This window comes from Dermacentor variabilis, chromosome 5 (assembly GCF_050947875.1).
Source record: "Dermacentor variabilis isolate Ectoservices chromosome 5, ASM5094787v1, whole genome shotgun sequence".
NCBI lineage: Eukaryota > Metazoa > Arthropoda > Arachnida > Ixodida > Ixodidae > Dermacentor > Dermacentor variabilis.
Window position 1 is genome coordinate 98,614,600 of NC_134572.1, and position 21,379 is coordinate 98,635,978.

General features: G+C 50.0%; 1 protein-coding gene across 1 annotated transcript; it reads right to left on the minus strand.

Moving 5' to 3' along the window:
* Positions 1-13,981: 13,981 nt before the first annotated feature.
* LOC142583611 (uncharacterized) lies at positions 13,982-15,316 on the minus strand. The gene has a single exon (XM_075694100.1). It carries the CDS (start codon positions 15,314-15,316, stop codon positions 13,982-13,984), a length of 1,335 nt encoding a protein of 444 aa, XP_075550215.1.
* Positions 15,317-21,379: the final 6,063 nt, after the last annotated feature.

Here is a 21,379-nt window from a genome sequence, read left to right on the forward strand (position 1 = left end):
GAGGCCGATGATGAGTACGCCAGTGAGTGCGGTCAGCAGGAAGATGACCCCGACAAACTGCACAGAGCCGACGATGCCTTCGAGTATCATCCCCTTCCAGATGAAGCTCACCATGTTGTAGTAGAGGTGCAGACTGTCCATGTGCTCAATCGCACCGTAGAAGGTGCGCCACCATTCGCCCTTGAACAGGACGCCGTCCACACCGATGCAGACGTCGTCGACATCGGACCAGGGCAGACTGAAGAGCCGCAGATACACGCACGCTTGCAAAAAGGTGATCAAGAACGTTGCAGGTGGTATGGCATCCAGGCCGACGCTGACCAATGCGTGAAATAGAAGCAGGAACGCTCCGGACGCCTCCCTGACACGCTTCTGTTGCATCCTAGCAAGTTTGCGGGATTCCTCGAAAGATGGTGGCCTCCATGCACTGTGAATTTGCTGGCGCTGTTGCTGTTGAAGAACAGATGGTAAATAAATGCCTGTTGTGCCTATGACGGCTTCTTCTTCTTCGTCTCCTTATTCTTCCTCCCGATATGCTTTGAAATTCACGGCCGCCGCGCCACCCGTACTAGCGCGGCAAATCTAGGTCCGAAGACGCCGGGGACGCTCTGTGCAGGGTGATACGGACTAACGCGGTACTTTCTCCATGTCTATTTTCCATCTCTCGCTGTATAGGTGTATGTGTGTGTATGTTGAGTCTGCAACTACCGGCGACGTTGCCAGTCCTATATGGACGATTGCGTGTGCTGGTAACGCACATAAAATATTTGGATAGACGTGGAAACTGGCGGGACATTACACTACTCTTTTACAGTGTAAGCTGTTGTGGGCTCATTACAATAGCCGCTTCGATTTTGATGACGAGCCCGCTCGCCATCAAAACGCCCTTGTAACGTTGTGTTCGGATGGGGCTCTTTGCGTTGTCTAACTCCAGCCCCATGGACGTTGCAACGAAATCCAGCCCGAGTTCACAATCTTCGTGCCGAAACGTCTTCTCGGGCGCGAACAATACATTCTGGACAAAATCCAGAATGATTTCCAGCGCCGGGGGTTGTTTTGGTCTCGGTGCATGACAGCACGAAAAAATCTCGGGGGGGCTGAAGCCCCATAAGCCCCCCCCCTCCACCCTGGCTACGCCCCTGTAATATACATAAGCACTCACCACTTCTATTATCATCATCAGCCATCCCAGTACTATCATTCCCCTTCCCTCCTCCCCAGTGCAGAGTAGCAGACTCGAGCGCAGTAGCTCATGTCTACCTCTCTGTCTTTCCTGTCGATAAATTCTATGTATCCTATCCGTGTACGAAAAAAATTATGTTCTGGAATACGACAACGCAGCCTTGTCACTTCGATACTTCGAATTGTGGGTTAGGACACCGTTATCGGTTCCAAAGATACTTTAGATGCACAAAGTCCGTAGATTTTTCTGACGAGATGCTTTTTCTGTCTTCGGTCAAGGAAAACTGCCTATATCTGGCCGCAGTGATATGCACAGTTGTTGTTGTCGTCGTCGCGTCGTTAAAAATTAAATTATGGGATTTTACGTGCCAAAACCACGATCTAATTATGAGGCATGCCGTAGTAGGAGACTCCGAAAATTTGGACCACCTGGAGTTTTTTAACGTGCACCTAATTCTAAGTAAACGGGCATTTTCGCATTTCGCCCCCATCGAAATCCGGCCGCCATGGCTAGGATTCGATCCCGCGACCTCGTGCTTAGCAGCCCTACGCCGTATCCACTAAGCAACCACGGCGGGTGTCGTCGTCGTCGTCGTCGTCTATAGAACCTGCGGCTCCTACCCACTATGTGGGATTGGCCATGAAATGGATGAATCATTTTAAGTTAATGAAAAAAATAATTTCAGAATTGCCAGGAACGAAGTTCTGTAGGAGGTGAAATTATCTGTTAAAATAAAAGCGAGGATTGCAGGAACAATTAATAACCGTTCGAAACGTACACAGAAAAGTAAAATAGAATATACAACCTTGACCAGGGAATTCGGTTGGTTTCTATAAGGAATTTCTTGGGCAGCGGAGCAAGCATCCCTATGGCTGAATCCCAGAGTGGAGGCCAGATACGAAAGAGTAGCAGGTACTGGTAAGTTCAGGCCAAGTGCTCGAAGACACAGCCGCGCGCTAAATTACGTGAGGTGACAACTGACGTGGCCCTGTGGCTAGCTAAGCTCGAAACCACGTAGGTTGGTACTCCTGTGAAGTATTAGAGCCCCCGCAAAACTCCAATACTCTTTTTTCTTGCCGCATTAAAGCGGCAGCAAGATAGAAGAAAGCGGAGCTGCGGAGCGGAACCCTCTTTTCCAGTCCCACTCCATTGCGGAGAATGGAGTTTATCAGTGATTCCTCTTTGAACTCCTCAGATAAGCGACAGTTGCACCATTCCCATTTCAGGAGTGACTGAATTGATCGAATCAATCCCTTCAATTCCGTTAAATTAAACCCTTTCTCCCTACTTTTTAGTACTTGCCCTTGCATGCCCATAGTAACAACAAATACATTTCAGAGTATTAATAACGTAAAAAAATAATGTTCCGCATAGTATTTTCGCGAATACTATTATCGTTACTATCTGTTTTTCAAGTTAAGCTTGTATTGGCTCACAAATGGCGTTGTCGTGGTCACACAAAAACCCAGTTGCTCCCCGAGGAGAACAGCTGCGGGGAAGGGCGGTTTGATGAGTTTACAGCTGCGCCGGCGCCGGAGCGTGAGTCATTACTAAGGTTTCCACGTGCATAGGCGCGCGCTCAGACCACGCGCGTAACCAATCACAGCCGTTTCGCTTCCGCCGGCGAGGGAAAGGGCAGGAAATGGTATCGCGCGCGCTGCGCCGGCTTCGTTTCCGTTCAGTTCAATCTCGGAAAACGGATGGGACTGCCACGGGTTGTGCGTTTCCCCGAGGAACAGAGAGAGATTCTTGTTTGGGAAGTAGGAACATGGGGTAAAGTGCAGCGCAGTAACTGTCTCTCAGATGAGGGCACCTCAACCGCGCTGCACAGGGGGGAAGGGATAGAAAGAGTGGTGAAAGAAAGAGGGAAGGAGCAGCAGCGGTGGAAACGCTGTGAGCGTGGGGAGGGGGCTTAGAGGCGATCAGCTAGGGCGATGTCCTCGGCGGACTCCAGAATCGCTCGGAAGAGGCGCTTCTGGCTTGACATGCAGCCCGAGGGGTGCAGCAGATTGTCCACCGTTGCACAGGGATGTTTGTGGGTATGGTAGACTTTTGCGAGGGCCGCGCGCGCGTTCGAGATAGTCGGGCACTCACACAGCAAATGCGTTCGACGAGCTTCGGCGAGAACTGACCCGTGAAAGGGTCCGCTGTTGGTGTGCCGACCCAGCCGTTAGAGCCGCCCGAGCCCAGGCAATCTGACGGCGACGAGAAGAAGATCTCGAATTGAGCAAGCTGAAGGCCGAAGCAATCCGGCACCATTACCTGTGGGTTACTTAACTGTGAAGGTCAGCTCCACGCAGAAGAAGCTTATTCTCTTACCCGCATTTTCTTGTAGGGGAAGAGTTTCTTTTTTTCACATTTACTGACTCATTAATGTGCACGCTATTTCAGCACACCTCTGACACCTATGACAGCATTAATATCGTTTTCTGGACCCTCGACAGTGTCCTAAAATAACAAGACACGCGTTCCAAATCGTTGTAGATTCGTGCAGGGTGCACCTGTTTGCGATTTCGCTGTTTTTGGCCTGCTCCCTCTGTTGTAGGTCAAGCGTGACCTTGCTAAATAAATATTTCTTCGAATCCTTACATAAAGGTTAATGAGTTAACTAAAACTGAAGAGTTAGCTTATCTCCTTATCAATAGTAAAGTAATTTCCTCTAGCTAAAACTAGCACTTCAACATTGTACTCAGGAAGGTTTCTGGGTCTTCATAAGTTTAATATATGTGGAATATCACGTTGCTTATAGTTACCACGATATAATTAGTCACTTATATGTGCATATTGAAAGAGTAAAATTTGAGACGTCTAATAAATTGGCTAGATATAAGTCTAAGTGGCAAATTCACCGGTTATGCAGTCTCACTTAAAACTAAGATTTAGCGCTCCGAGATCTGAGACTATGTGGCCATTCCATTCATTCCAGACTCTCGGGCTTCCATTCTACTCCCACTCCAAGTGCCACACAGATGCCATCATTCCATTTCCATTATATATCCCGCGACTGAAAACGAGGAATGATTCTGTAATCATTCCAACTCCTGATTTGCCGCTTCGCAACTCTGGAAGGAAATATCAGAACCTTGCCTAAATTGCCTTTGTGAGCTCCTTGAGTGTTTCATACATCATAGTATTATTATTCGTTTACATGTTTCAGCTGAGAAGCGATGTGCCTTCTCCCTCCCTCCTCCTCTTTCCCTCGTTCATCTCTTTCTTCGAATCTCGCGTCTTCGATCGGGGCTTTATTTACCACCGCTTCCTTTGTCTCTTCTTCATTGCGCGCACAGCTCGCGCGACACTCCAGTCCCGCAATTATCCTCGACGATGCTCGCGGCGATGACCGGACCACGGCGATTACGCGCGTATGTAATCTCGATGTCATTCCCTTGAACGAGATGTCGAATGACTCGCGTCGTCACGGCATTGCAATGGAGACACCAGTGGGGACGCCAAAGCTGGAACTCGGACTGCTGGTTAGAGGGTTTGGGGCTCGCCGAGGCCTGCCCATGCCCGGGGATTTCAAGATCGGCTGTCCGCTAGTCGATCTGGTACGCGAACACTCCCCGACACACCGGTCTCGTAGGCCCTAACCCGCGGAACGCCCTGGTTCCAGATTGGATGGACGTGCTGAGCCGCCCGGCTTATTATAATATCCGGTTCTCTTTATGGAGCATCCGTTTGCCGGTACTGTTATTTGCGCATGCTAAACTACTTTGTAGGCCGAAACCACACAGTAAAGTTAGGGGTGATGTTGGCGGCGAATGTATAATTTCTTCAACGTTTAGTCCAACCCGAGAAGGGTGAGTGGACGTCAAACGTTACCTTGCGTGCACCACTGCTGTTTGTCTGCGTAGTCCACAGGACACACAGGGAGACGTGTGTACTTTAGGCGTTGTTGTGCGTCAATGTTCATATCTCTTAGAGGGTTGAGTATTATCACCGCCTCACATGGCACAGCGCATTGTAGTCTATAGCCATCCAACGTCCCGTAAGACAATGAATGGCTCATACCTCCTTAAGCAATGGCTCGAACCCCCGTAAACGCGGCTTCTCCACTTCGACGACAGAAAAGAAGTGAAATTCTACGCTGGAATGACGAGCGGCAACGGAGCTAGCTGTGGAAGAAGACAACGGCGACGAACGCGGGAGCAGTCGCACAGCTCGTTCGCGCGGCAGCGCTGTGGAAGACGACGATGACGCTCGAGCCACTGCTAGTGATGATAGTTTTGGCGAACGCCGACAACGACGGCACATGGTCCGCATAAACAGCTGCGTAATAGGATAGGCTTAGCGGCCTATCCTATTACGTACACCCTCCTGCCCGTGGCGCCACTGTAGTGGACGTCATCCTGTGCAAAACTGGTGGGAGCCAAGCTCGTACACCAGCTTACTTCCATTACGCCGTACCCAAGTCGAGCCATTCGAGCCAGTCGAGCCTGAATGACACGGCTAGCCTCAAATGCTAGCAGTGTCATTAGACTCAGAAGGGGCTAACCTCAGAATGTTAATCGTATTAAAATTGATGGTGTAAAACGTTATTTCAGGCAGTAAATAGCCATTAAAGGCATCGCTTTAATCGAAATAGAAACGCCGCAAATTAAAATATTGATTTCAAAGCATTCTCCCCTACCCTTCACGAACATCCACAAGTAGGCTGAAAATTATTGCGGCATGCGACCCACCAACACAACACACTGCAACGCAATGCGCGCGTCCCGTATAGACCTTGGCTGGAGTTTATGAACAGTCTTCCCTTGGGGTCCCTAAAAGGAGCCTATACAGTGACTCTAGCCTTGGCACACAGAGAAAGTTTTCAATCTACTACGGGCACACGCGCAAGGCGGCTCCACGTGTCATGACAGAGCGTATTTCCCGCAACTCAGCCGCCCCATACACGCACCCGAGACGACGGCTTCGTGCGTCGCGCTCGCTCGTCACTTCCTGTTCATAGGATCATACGCGCATGGTCTTGGCAGCTGGTTACCTCGTTTACAAACGTCCTCCTGTAAGCAGCCTACATATAGCGCTGTAGCGCGAAAGGTCAAAATCGCATTACAAACTTCCACGTGATCTAACGTTTCGGTAAATGTGGCCTCTAGATACATGCGGCACATTTAAATAGATGTATTCGATACGTAACTAACTGGTACATTAGTGAGGCTATTTGGTAAAACAAGTCATGGTATCTTTTGTTAAACATTGTCGGGAAATAACAGGCTGCCTATTTTGCAGCCCCACGGCACTTAAGTCGGCTAGGTATCACGTGAGACGTCGATGGGCCACACCATGCTCCTCCACCTGGTCGGCATCGACGTTCTGATGCATATGCTGATGGTGCCGCTGTCGATGTGTCTCTCCTCGTTACCGGTGTAGCCGTACTCTGCTTCGACGTTGGTGCATCGGCGGTTGGAATCAGAGACCGACCGACAGCGAGAAGTGGCCGCTTCGGACCGGTCGCTGTGCCGCCCCGGTGAACACACAGCCGCCTCGCTGCGCGCGAGGTGCGCGGAGAGAGCCCGCTCTTTCTTCTTGAGCTTCAAAAGCTTCTTTGCGCCGCATGTCGCGTCTGTGGCGCTGGTGGTTCTCTTCCCGTGCCGCAGGTTTCTGCTCGGCCGGTTCGCTGCTGCTCACGACGCCTTCCTTGGCTTCGTCCTTCTGGATTCCCGGTCGTACCGGGTCAACAGCCACTTTAACGGAAGAAGCGACTGCAGGCGTGCGCTTGTCGGAGCCGTCGGGTGGTGGTGCTGCTGAAGAGCTGCCCTCGTGACCAGGGATGCCATGTAGATGCTCTGGACTATCCTTACCAACGAGTTGCAGCGCCGTGGACCACCCCGCACCACTACGCAGCTGGCCGTAGTCTTCATGCACCTCATTTCTTGCACGGCTGCTCGAAGGAGAAGTCGCACGTAGAACGACCGATGACGTTTTGCCGGTGGCTGCAAACAGTTCTTTAGATTGCCACTCGCCAGATGCGGCAGGAGCCGGACCGATCGAAACTTGCGGTTGGCTGCTCATCGTTTCAATGTCGGAGGCAGTAACGTATTCGGCGCGGAGAGGTGGTCCAGCCGACTTCTCGGATGATTCAACAATCCACCGCTGGTCTTCATACAAATTTGCAGCCGGCGGCCTTGCTGGCAATGGCTTCTTGAACCGCTGCGGGCTAACCCGCGGAGTCGACATGAGCGAAGAACTGCGCGGGGAACTGCGTGCCTGTATCCTACGCGTAGCCGCCGCAGGTAGTGTCGGGCGCCTCGTATAGAGCGCGTCGAGTTCAAATAGCTCGAGTTCGCCGGGCGGCGACAGAGCGTAGCTGTCTTCTTGGCAGGGGTCCCACGCGGCCACCTTTTCTTCGAAAGGTGCTTGCCGCGGTTGGCCTTTGCCAAGGTGTAGGGTCGCCCAGCAGCTTTGGCTATTTCCAGCGCGTTCCAACTGCGCGCTTGTAGCCTCGATCAGGCCACTGATGTCCAGCAGACGCTCGGAGCGTTCCTCGCTTAGCGGATGTGGCTCTGAGCCTGCCCTGGCCCCGCTGTGTGCAAGCCCGAGACAAGCCGTTGTGTCTTTTAACGAGCCGCTCTTTTCAAAACCGCAGTCCCTGCCGCCTTGTTCGTCTTCAAGCGAAATCGTCCCCGGCGCCGTCGACAGGACGCACGGATTCCCGAATGTGACCCATTTCGAGTGGCGCTTTGAAATAGCCTCCGCTTCGCTTTCGGACGATTCCTCGGCCAGTGCCTTTTTGTGGCGGCGGTTTCCGGGACTACGCAAGCCGTTGGCGCTGCACCGGCCAGCCAAGGTTCTCTGTCGCGCAGGAGTGCACGGCGTGGCGAACTCCATTCTGTCGGCGCTCGGCGGTCGCCGATCGGGCACCGTCGCAGAACGGGCTGTCGGAGGCGCCCCACTCTCGTCGTCGTCGTCGTCTTCTTCAGAGCGGACGAAGGTAGGCATCGTAGCGGGGCGACTACGGAGCGCCGCCGCGAAGCTCGCGTCGTCCAACTCCTTGAAACCGCTTCCGCTGCTGGGACTGGAGCTGCAGGTGCGGCCGACTCGCGATGGTCGAGGAGCTGCAGGCCGGTTCTTTCTCGGGATGATCGCCGCACGTGGCGCGACCAGCCTGGAGCACTGGACAGCTCGACCAGCAACCAGCAGCGAAAGCGCGGGAGTAGTAGTCGACTTGCGACAGGGACGTCGCTATCGGTCTTGGACGGCGTCGCTTACACCGCGGAGTGGCGCGGCACGGCCTCCGCGGAAGAACGGATCACTGCGCGGTGATCGTTGACGTGCTGATCAGTCGCGTTCTGCTGCAGAGGGCCGAGAACGTTCGGAGCAAGTGTCAGCGACGACCTTCCGCCCTCTTGGAATTCTTCTTCTGTGCCGCGTGGTCGCGTGGCGTGGCGCATGACCGCGTGGGACTTGAGTCTTCATCTTCATTCGCAGCGGCACGAAAGAAGCGATGATGATTCTTTACCCACCCAGTAAAAGAAAAGAAAAAGTACCTCGAAAACGCGCACGTGTTGGACTAATTTTAGATTACTTAAAACCAGATAAAGTGGGCAGTATCTGACGAGTTTCAGAGTCAAAGACACCGTTTATCTGAAGGTAAAGTAACCGATGCTATAATCTAAATAGGAGGAGCGTGAAGAGGGATTACCGGAAGGACAGACCCTATAGGTAAACGTGTGGCACAGTTGCAGGCAGCATTTCATTGCCTCATCCCTGTGAATTAAGCGCTGCATAATGAATGAGAAGAGCTTAATTGCGTCAAGTGCGCCTAATTAGCCTTCGTCTGCTAAGACTTCACGGAGAACTAAAGGTGGAAACATTCGTTGAATTGGAGTTCGCTGAGGGAGAAAACGGCAGTGAACACCACGCATTTCTTAATGGTCACTAGCTTTCTTTTATTTGATAATTTTTTTTAACCCATTCACTACCACCGAGTTCAGAACTCTCACTCCGAGTAACTCAGTTGAAGCTACGGGCGAAGCCAGCCAAGGATAATGAGAAACAACTGTGCGTATACCCAGACGGAGGAATGCAGGCACCCATTGTGCGCCTCAACGGGCGTCGAGTACAAAGAATTTAAAAGCGGATAGTAGATGATCGTTTATTTCCATTACAATTCTTGCTTGACTAATACAAGCGGCTTCCGTTGCACTGCACAGAACTTGTGGAACGGAGATCGACTAATAATCCAAGGTTCAAAGTACGATTATTAAACCAGCGCCCGAAAACACCAGTCCATGCACACATGAGACGAGCGATTGTACTGAAAATTAAATTGTGCAATTTCACGCACCAGAACCAATCTGATTATGAGGCACGCCAAAGTGGGAAACTCCTAATTAATTTCGAACACCTAGGGCTCTTTAACGTGCACCCCAATGCACGCGTGGTACACGAGCTTATTTGCATTCCGCCTTCGGAATTCCGCTGCCGGAGCCGGGATCGAACGAGCTATACCTCGAGCTCAGGAGCGCAACCTACGGCGACTGATCGTATAGCACTCGGAAGTGCTGACCTTTGAATAGAGGGCTCGTGGTCTTCCGCCGTCGCGTCTACTTTCGCGAGATGAACCACTTCACCCGAACGTCGCACACTTTTGCAAATGCGTGCCCGGGACGGCCTTTCTCGACACCCTGTCAGCCCATCGTGAGGCTAACGACAAGAACTGGCAACGCACACTCCGCTTTGGATCTTTACGACGCTTGCAGGCCGATCTCGCCACACTCGAGACTGCACTCCCAGCTGACCCGTCAACACCACGACAGTGCTTCTCGCGGCTTTCCCGCTGTATTGGAGCTCAAGGCAACATCGAGGGGGAATTCCGAGGAGCACGCCATTGTGAATTTTTTCTAGTCAACTACAGTCTGGGATGATCGAGTCTCCGCAACACCACTCCTATGGAATATCTTTATTTTCACCTCGCTGTCCCCGCCTTTCAATCCCAAGATAGCTAAGCGGATTTGTCATATAGTCGAATGACAACACGCTTTTTACCATAGCTGCCCTTCATCCCGGCAGTCCTCTGAGGATTACTACTAGCTGTATGCTGCGGCAGTGCAGTGAAACACGTCGGCACGTAAACGTGCACAAAAGGCTAATTCTTGCAACTTAGGATGTATAACTAAAATTTGCAATCGAGTCTGGTGAGTCGCTGAAAACAGCCGGTCCTACTAATGGAGCCTACATATCTTGGGTAATCCTGGATCTACCACTTTCGGGTCTCCCCCGTCAGCACGGGGCACGTCCCCTATAGTGTTGGCGCAGTTCTTGAGCAAAGCTGGGGCTCAGCCGCAGAAAACGTTTATGGCGTAGGCGAGCGGTTCGATTGGCTGACCGGCGTAGCATATGGCTACGCATGGGCTACGAGAGACGCTGTAGCGATCAATTTTGACCGCGTGGGGGTTTGTTTGTGCAGTAAATTCCCGGTACACAGCGTTGGTAACAGCTCTTGAAAGACGTTCATCGAAGCTGGCTTTTCCGCAGCGTGGGGAATTGTGCGAAAAAGCCTACCTCACTGGCACCATACGAGCCAATGTATCGAGGTACGGAGTACTTTCGCGCGCCGCATCCCAAACGGCGACGCGGCGAGATATCAGGGTCCCGCGCTGTGTTGCGAGACGTCGTCGAATTAACACATCGAACGCTGAACGTGGGCACGAAGCGCAGTTATGTAGTTGCCAGAAGATTATAGTGCGATCCCATTCCGCTACATGAACCGTTGGGGTCGTCGTGCCGTACGTCATCGTATTTGTTGATGGCCGGGCTACCGTTCTTACGACTCCCTTATCGGAACGTGGTCGCCGCGATTGGGTATTGAGCCTTCGACCACCGCACCAAGCCGCACAACGCCACAATCGCGAATCCTCCATGGTGACATACGTCAGCCCATTTTCCAGTGGCGCTAGGTGAGGATAGCCGAGCTGATGTCATCGCGTTCTACTTCAATATGTGTGCATCTTTGGCAGACTGAGAAATCAGACGTCTTTCATTGCTCCACATTTAAATGCACCATGCTACAAGAATGAAGGCGCAACGGAGTGTTTTTTCGTTGGCACAAGCGCATTTATAGTGCTCATTGTCAACAAAAATATATATAACCACACGAAAGTGTTATAAGAAGCCAACAAACACTGACACCAACGACAACATAGGGGATATTACTTGTGCTTAAAAAGTGAAATAAAGAAACGATAAATTAATGGAAATGAAAGTGGATGAAAAAATGTGCCGCTGGTGGGGAACGATCCCACTACCTTCACGGAGGCTGTGGGATCATTATCGTTGTAGCACCTCTCACGTTATAATGGTGGTCGCGTTATTTACGCGTAAATACGATACAGACGTAATTTCAATACTCGGATATGCGTGCGTAACATGGGACCCCTATCAGCAACATTTCGAGCAGTGAATTTCGAGCAGTGAATTTCGAGCAGAATCGAGCAGTGTGTTTTTATCCCTGGGAACTTTATTGCAGGTAGTGCAACGTGAGAGAAATGGAAAGAAACTTGGCTCTTGCGACATTGTCTGAACGCTGGCGTTGCTTGCGTCTGAAAATTGTTCTCATAATTTTTTACGCCGATACTGTGTATGGCTAGGGTGCCGTGAAATGTTCATGTGCGCGAGCACAAACTATCATCATCAGCAATGGCTCGTGCCATTGCTAGCGCGTTCGTCGTCGTCGTCTTCTTTCACAGCTGGCTCCCTTGCCACTCATCATGTCAGCGTTCTCATACTGCCCTTCGCCCTCGTGCCTCTTCTTGCGCCTTCGTCGTCATTCTCTTCCACAGCTCGTTCCGATTCCACTCATCACGTCAGCGTTCCCATATTGCCCCACCAGCTGCGAAGGCGTTGACAGCACTCGCCCGCTGCCAGTCTGTGTGGTGATTTCGGTCTCGAATTCTTTGCCTCAGTATATCGCCCGCGCCTTCGTCGTCGTCTTCCACACCTGGCTGTGATGGCGCTCATCTATTCAAAATTTAACTTGCTCATGTTTAAGTATATCCTTTACGTATTTCAGTGATAAGTTCTTGTTACTACTGCTATCTAGGCAAGGCTGACTATTTTATTCAACACTACTTTATTTCACCTGTGAACTGCTTATTTCTCATCTTGGATTATTACTTTATTTTCCTTTTTTGTATGAGTTATTTATTTAGTAACTATTTTGTTTCATTTTTAATCATATTACCACCCGATTCGTGGTCGATCCCCCATAGTGGGTTTGTGCTATTAATTGAGGCTTCATCATCATCATCATCATAATCATCATCATCATCATCGACACCACCACCACCACCACCAATTTATTAAAGGGTACTTTTATTTTCCATGATTAATAAGTGGAATGGATTTCCCGAGAACACAGCTTCAAAGACATCAAACTCGGCCTTTTACAATAAATTGTAAGAGGTGCGGTTAAAATTGGTACTGTGCATATGAAATTTTTTTCTCTCTATTTCGTTGCTGTATATATTTTCTCTCTCTTTTGCTGTACACAATAATGCGCTGCCCGTTCTGCTACGTCTGTCACTGTGTGCCTTCTTTTTTCGTTTGATTTTCGTTGTTGTTTGTTGTTTTAGAATTTGCTTTAAATATATACACCGGCGTAACAAGGCACTAATTCGCGTGTTGCTTTACCTCTGTAGTTCCTATATATATATATATATATATATATACATATATATATATATATATATATATATATACATATATATATATATATATATATATATATATATATATATATATATATATATATATATATATATATATATATATATATATATGATAACGGAGAAGTTGTTTTGATCGGCGCCTACTGCGCCGATTTGGGTCATTTATTGTATAAAAAAGAAAAGTTAGGATCTAGTGGCTACAGAAAGCAGATTTTTCATTTAAGCCGTCAAGTTTCTAACCAAAATGGTTGGATAATGCAAACTTAGAGAGAAAGAGAGAGAAATAAAATAACTCCAGTAGGAAATTTTTAACTCTGTAATTCAGTAATAAATAACAATATCAGAAGTCTGTAAATCGCACTTACTACGAAATCTAAAGCAGACAAGCACCGCACGTGTAATGCGGAAGACGTGGGTTCAGTCCGCACCTGCGGCAAGACATTTTCCGTACACTTTCATTTCCCTTTATCGTATTTTGTTTACATATCAGATAAAACACAATAAAATTCCCCCTTTCTTTCTCTAAGTTTGTTGCAGAGCATTATAAATATAGCATTCGCATTCAATTCGTTACACTCCCATTTCCATTTCGCTAGCACTGAATTCGATTTCCGTTTACCGAAACAGTTCTCGTCAAATCTGCTTCTCCACAATAAGATAAAGTGGGCAGAGAAGCCTGCTTCTCAAAAATGTTTTTGTTTCACAGAATATTAAACCGCATGACAACACCGGGCAGGTTCATGCGCTACTGCGGGGACAAATTGCGAGGAAAACAATCAGTCACCGTTCTCAAATCGCGCGGCCACCACGTACGTACGCAACATGGCAGAGGAAATGTCTATTATGAATACACACAAGTGAACTGCCGTTTGAAACAGCGGTGAGACAAGCGCCGGCATAAGTATTGTTTTCGAATGCTGAACCGGCGAAATACTGAAATAACGTTTCACAATAATTTCTTTTAATTGGGTGCGTCGAAAGAAGAAGCTAGTCAGTGTCATCGAAGTATGTATCAAAAAGGGCAACTCGGCCTCTGCGAAACTATATATATGCAGTTTTGCGCATGTTGCGACTGGAGTATAGGAATTTACCGCAGAACACACGTCGAAGCATAGTGTGCTCCTAATTATGGTTCTGGTAGCACAAGGGACATGAACAATCCGACAAGGAAGCCCACCGCGTGGCACACTATCCACAAGTCAGGGAGCACGAAGTAGAGAAGATCGACTTCAAGTATGGCGCCCACGAGGCTCGGCAGCGGCAAGGAGAAAATCAGCATCGGGTACTTTCTCAGCCAGCGGCCCTCACCGTAGAGCGCCTTCAGGGCGAGCAGGATCGCCGTCGGTCCTGCGAAACACTTGTGCGGCATCTCGGCCGGGGCCACACCAGCAATCTCGTCGTAGTTGGGCAGCACGTAGTGGGTCGTCAGACAGAAGGCGACATTCGTGGCGATCGCCAAAATCACGGTGTCGACCAGGAAGCGAATGCTTCCCACTTTTCGCTCCAATCGGTAGCCGAGACCGAGCAGGGTAGCCACCGTATAGGCAAGGTGCAGGTGTCCCGAGCAGCGAAACACCGGCAGGAGCAATAGATGCCACTGGCCCTTGTCGATCACGAGAGAGGACGTCCAACTAGGGCTGTCCGTAGCCTGCGGCTTCAACTCCGACGTCGGCACCAAGTCCGCGTGCATGGCCAGTGACGCGGCTGAGAGCAGGATTGCACCGTACGGCACCCGCGTCAAACGAGGACAGAAGCGTTGGATCGCGTTCCTCGGTGCTACAACCAGGACTAGCCACAGGAGGTCGAAAGTTGGTCTGATCAAGAAGACGTAAACCAGGCCCGCAAGGACCCCGCCGAAGTGGCCGACGAAGGAGCCGTTGCCCGTGATAAGCTGAAGTAGGAGGGGCTCGAACCAGACGACAAATCCTGAAGGCAGGGTGACCTGGACGCCCAAAATATTTCGACTCTGTCCCGGATACTTGGCGTTGTTGAGCACCTTGAGCGCGAAAATGACACCAGAGAAACCGATGCCACAGTGCCTGTAAAATATAGGATCGACATAAATGCCCAGCAAATAGTAGAGGCCGACGATGAGGACGCCAGTGAGTGCGGTCAGCAGGAAGATGATCCAGACGAACTGCACAGTGCCGACGATGCCTTCGAGTATCATCCCCTTCCAGATGAAGCTCACCATGTTGTAGTAGAGGTGCAGACTGTCCATGTGCTCAATCGCACCGTAGAAGATGCGCCACCATTCGCCCTTGAACAGGACGCCGTCCACACCGATGCAGACGTCGTCGACATCGGACCAGGGCAGACTAAAGAGCCGCAGATACACGCACGCTTGCAAAAAGGTGATCAAGAACGTTGCAGGTGGTATGGCATCCAGGCCGACGCTGACCAATGCGTGAAATAGAAGCAGGAACGCTCCGGACGCCTCCCTGACACGCTTCTGTTGCATCCTAGCGAGTTTGCGGGATTGCTCGAAAGATGGTGGCCACCATGCACTGTGAATTTGCTGGCGATGTTGCTGTTGATGAACAGATGGTAAATAAATGCCTGTTGTGCCTATGACGTCTTCTTCTTCTTCGTCTCCTTCTTCCTCCTCCCGATATGCGTTGAAATTCACGGCCGCCGCGCCACCCGTACTAGCGCTGCAAATATAGGTCCGAAGACGCCGGGGACGCTCTGTGCAGGGTGATACGGACTAACGCGGTACTTTCTCCATGTCTATTTTCCATCTCTCGCTGTTTAGGTGTATGTGTGTGTATGTTGAGTCTGCAACTACCGGCGACGTTGCCAGTCCTATATGGACGATTGCGTGTGCTCGTAACGCACATAAAATATTTGGATAGACGTGGAAACTGGCGGGACATTACACTACTCTTTTACAGTGTAAGCTGTTGTGGGCCCATTACAATAGCCGCTTCGATTTTGATGACGAGGCCGCTCGCCATCAAAACGCCCTTGAAACGTTGTGCTCGGATGGGGCTCTTTGCGTTGTCTAACTCCAGCCGCATGGACGTTGCAACGAAATCCAGCCCGAGTTCACAATCTTCGTGCCGAAACGTCTTCTCGGGCGCGAACAATACATTCTGGACAAAATACAGAATGATTTCCGGCGCCGGGGGTTGTTTTGGTCTCGGTGCATGACAGCACGAAAAAATTTCGGGGGGGGGGGGGGCTCAAGCCCCATAAGCCCCCCCCCCTCCGCCCTGGCTACGCCCCTGTAATATACATAAGCACTCACCACTTCTCTTATCATCATCAGCCATCCCAGTACTATCACTCCCCTTCCCTCCTCCCCAGTGCAGAGTAGCAGACTCGAGCGCAGTAGCTCATGTCTACCTCTCTGTCTTTCCTGTCGATAAATTCTATGTATGGTATCCGTGTACGAAAAAAAATTATGTTCTGGAATACGACAACGCAGCCTTGTCACTTCGATACTTCGAATTGTGGGTTAGGACACCGTTATCGGTTCCAAAGATACTTTAGATGCACAAAGTCCGTAGATTTTTCTGACGAGATGCTTTTTCTGTCTTCGGTCAAGGAAAACTGCCTATATCTGGCCGCAGTGATATGCACAGTTGTTGTTGTCGTCGTCGTCGTCGCGTCGTTAAAAATTAAATTATGGGATTTTACGTGCCAAAACCACGATCTAATTATGAGGCATGCCGTAGTAGGAGACTCCGAAAATTTGGACCACCTGGAGTTTTTTAACGTGCACCTAATTCTAAGTAAACGGGTATTTTCGCATTTCGCCCCCATCGAAATCCGGCCGCCATGGCTAGGATTCGATCCCGCGACCTCGTGCTTAGCAGCCCTACGCCGTATCCACTAAGCAACCACGGCGGGTGTCGTCGTCGTCGTCGTCGTCGTCTATAGAACCTGCGGCTCCTACCCACTGTGTGGGATTGGCCATGAAATGGATGAATCATTTTAAAAATAATTTCAGAATTGCCAGGAACGAAGTTCTGTAGGAGGTGAAATTATCTGTTAAAATAAAAGCGAGGATTGCAGGAACAATTAATAACCGTTCGAAACGTACACAGAAAAGTAAAATAGAATATACAACTTTAACCAGGGAATTCGGTTGGTTTCCATAAGGAATTTCTTGGGCAGCGGAGCAAGCATCCCTATGGCTGAATCCCAGAGTGGAGGCCAGATACGAAAGAGTAGCAGGTACTGGTAAGTTCAGGCCAAGTGCTCGAAGACACAGCCGCGCGCTAAATTACGTGAGGTGACAACTGACGTGGCCCTGTGGCTAGCTAAGCTCGAAACCACGTAGGTTGGTACTCCTGTGAAGTATTAGAGCCCCCGCAAAACTCCAATACTCTTTTTTCTTGCCGCATTAAAGCGGCAGCAATATAGAAGAAAGCGGAGCTGCGGAGCGGAACCCTCTTTTCCAGTCCCACTCCATTGCGGAGAATGGAGTTTATGAGTGATTCCTCTTCGAACTCCTCAGAGCAGCGACAGTTGCACCATTCCCATTTCAGGAGTGACTGAATTGATCGAATCCATACCTTCAATTCCGTTAAATTAAAAACTTTCTCTTTACTTTCTAGTACTTGCCCTTGCGTGCCCATAGTAACAACAAATACATTTCAGTCTTAATAACGTAAAAAAATAATGTTCCGCATAGTATTTTCGCGAATACTATTATCGTTACTATCTGTTTTTCAAGTTAAGCTTGTATTGGCTCACAAATGGCGTTGTCGTGATCACACAAAAACCCAGTTGCTCCCAGAGGAGAACAGCTGCGGGGAAGGACGGTTTGATGAGTTTACAGCTGCGCCGGCGCCGGAGCGTGAGTCATTACTAAGGATTCCAGGCGCATAGGCGCGCGCTCAGACCACGCGCGTAACCAATCACAGCCGTTTCGCTTCCGCCGGCGAGGGAAAGGGCAGGAAATGGTATCGCGCGCGCTGCGCCGGCTTCGTTTCCGTTCAGTTCAATCTCGGAAAACGTATGGGACTGCCACGGGTTGTGCGTTTCCCCGAGGAACAGGCAGCGTTCGACGAGCTTGGGCGAGAACTGACCCGTGAAAGGGTCCGCTGTTGTTGTGCCGACCCAGCCGTTAGAGCCGCCCGAGCCCAGGCAATCTGACGGCGACGAGAAGAAGATCTCGAATTGAGCAAGCTGAAGGCCGAAGCAATCCGGCACCATTACCTGTGGGTTACTTAACTGTGAAGGTCAGCTCCACGCAGAACAAGCTTATTCTCTTACCCGCATTTTCTGGTAGGGGAAGAGTTTCTTTTTTTCACATTTACTGACATATTAATGTGCACGATATTTCAGCACGCCTCTGACACCTATTACAGCATTAATATCGTTTTCTGGACCCTCGACAGTGTCCTAAAATAACAAGACACGCGTTCCAAATCGCTGTAGATTCATGCAGGGTGCACCTGTTTGCGATTTCGCTGTTTTTGGCCTTCTCCCTCTGTTGTAGGTTTAGCGTGACCTTGCTAAATAAATATTTCTTCGAATCCTTACATAAAGGTTAATGAGTTAACTAAAACTGAAGAGTTAGCTTATCTCCTTATCAATACTAAAGTAATTTCCTCTAGCTAAAACTTGCACTTCAACATTGTACTCAGGAAGGTTTCTGGGTCTTCATAAGTTTAAGATATGTGGAATATCACGTTGCTTATAGTTACCGCGATATAATTAGTCACTTATATGTGCATATTGAAAGAGTAAAATTTGAGACGTCTAATAAATTGGCTAGATATAAGACTAAGTGGCAAATTCACCGGTTATGCAGTCTCACTTAAAACCAAGATTTAGCGCTCCGAGATCTGAGACTATGTGGCCATTCCATTCATTCCAGACTCTCGGGCTTCCATTCTACTCCCACTCCAAGTGCCACACAGATGCCATCATTCCATTTCCATTATCTATCCCGCGACTGAAAACGAGGAATGATTCTGTAATCATTCCAACTCCGGATTTGCCGCTTCGCAACTCTGGAAGGAAATATCAGAACCTTGCCTAAATTGCCTTTGTGAGCTCCTTGAGTGTTTCATACATCATAGTATTATTATTTGTTTACATGTTTCAGCTGAGAAGCGATCTGCCTTCTCCCTCCCTCCTCCTCCTTCCCTCGTTCATCTCTTTCTTCGAATCTCGCGTCTTCGATCGGGGCTTTATTTACCACCGCTTCCTTTGTCTCTTCTTCATTGCGCGCACAGCTCGCGCGACACTCCAGTCCCGCAATTATCCTCGACGATGCTCGCGGCGATGACCGGACCACGGCGATTACGCGCGTATGTAATCTCGATGCCATTCCCTTGAACGAGATGTCGAATGACTCGCGTCGTCACGGCATTGCAATGAAGACACCAGTGGGGACGCCAAAGCTGGAACTCGGACTGCTGGTTAGAGGGTTTGGGGCTCGCCGAGGCCTGCCCATGCCCGTGGATTTCAAGATCGGCTGTCCGCTAGTCGATCTGGTACGCGAACACTCCCCGACACACCGGTCTCGTAGGCCCTAACCCGCGGAACGCCCTGGTTCCAGATTGGATGGACGTGCTGAGCCGCCCGGCTTATTATAATATCCGGTTCTCTTTATGGAGCATCCGTTTGCCGGTACTGTTATTTGCGCATGCTAAACTACTTTGTAGGCCGAAACCACACAGTAAAGTTAGGGGTGATGTTGGCGGCGAATGTATAATTTCTTCAACGTTTAGTCCAACCCGAGAAGGGTGAGTGGACGTCAAACGTTACCTTGCGTGCACCACTGCTGTTTGTCTGCGTAGTCCACAGGACACACAGGGAGACGTGTGTACTTTAGGCGTTGTTGTGCGTCATTGTTCATATCTCTTAGAGGGTTGTGAGTATTATCACCACCTCACATGGCAAAGCGCATTGTAGTCTATAGCCATCCAACGTCCCGTAAGACAATGAATGGATCATACCTCCTTAAGCAATGGCTCGAACCCCCGTAAACGCGGCTTCCGACGACAGAACAGAAGTGAAATTCTACGCTGGAATGACGAGCGGCAACGGAGCTAGCTGTGGAAGAAGACAACGGCGACGAACGCGGGAGCAGTCGCACAGCGCTGTGGAAGACGACGACGACGCTCGAGCCATTGCTGATGATGATAGTTTTGGTGAACGCCGACAACGACGGCACATGGTCCGCATAAACAGCTGCGTAATAGGATAGGCTTAGCGGCCTATCCTATTACGTATACCCTCCTGCCCGTGGCACCACTGTAGTGAACGTCATCCTGTGCAAAACTGGTGGGAGCCAAGCTCGTACACCAGCTTACTTCCATTACGCCGTACCCAAGTCGTCAGCCTGTACCCCGAATGACACGGCTAGCCTCAAATGCTAGCAGTGTCATTAGACTCAGAAGTGGCTAACCTCAGAATGTTAATCGTATTAAAATTGATATTGTAAAACGTTATTTCAGGCAGTAAATAGCCATTAAAGGCGTCGCTTTAATCGAAGTGGCAACGCCACAAATGCAAATGTTGATTTCAATGCATTGTCCCCTTCCCTTCACGAACATCCACAAGTAGGCTGAAAATAATTAAACACACTGCAACGCAATGCGCGTGCTTCCCGTATAGACCTTGGCTGGAGTTTATGAACAGTCTTCACTTGGGGTCCCTAAAAGGAGCCTATACAGTGACTCTAGCCTGACTACGGGCAGACGCGCAAGGCGGCTCCACGTGTCATAACAGAGCGTATTTCCCGCAACTCTGCCGCCCCATACACGCACCCGAGACGACAGCTTCGTGCGTCGCGCTCGCTCGTCACTTCCTGTTCATAGGATCATACGCGCATGGTCTTGGCAGCTGGTTACCTGGTTTACAAACGTCCTCCTGTAAGCAGTCTATATATAGCGCCGTAACGCGAAAGGTCAAAAACGCGTTGCAAATTTCCACGTGATCTAACGTTTCGGTAAATGTGTCCTCTAGATACATGCGGCACATTTAAATAGATTATTCGGTACGTAACTAACCGGTACATTAGTGAGGCTATTTGGTAAAACAAGTCATGGTATCTTTTGTTAAACATTGTCAGAAAATAACAGGCTGCCTATTTTGCAGCGGCACGGCACTTGAGTCGGCTAGGTATCACGTGAGGCGTCGAAGGGCGCCTCACGTGACCATGCTCGACCTGGTCGGCATCGACGTTCTGATGCATATGCTGATGGTGCCGCTGTCGACGTGCGTCTCCTCGTTACCGGTGTAGCCGGACTCTGCTTCGACGTTAGTGCATCGGCGGTTGGAAGCAGAGGCCGAGCGACAGCGAGAAGTGACCTCTTCGGACCGGTCGCTGTGCCGCCCCGGTGAACACAGCCGCCTCGCTGCGCGCGAGGTGCGCGCAGAGAGCCTGCTCTTTCTTCTTGAACTTGAAAAGCTTCTTGCGCCGCATGTCGCGTTTGTGGCGCTTGTGGTTCTCTTCCCGAGCCGCAGGTTCCTGTTCGGCCGGTTCGCTGCTGCTCACGACGCCTTCCTTGGCTTCGTCCTTCTGGATTCCCGGTCGTACCGGGTCAACAGCCACTTT

Bases quoted from the DNA above. Each gene is read 5' to 3' on its own strand.
- LOC142583611 (XM_075694100.1), bottom strand. From the start codon at position 15,316: ATGCAACAGAAGCGTGTCAGGGAGGCGTCCGGAGCGTTCCTGCTTCTA.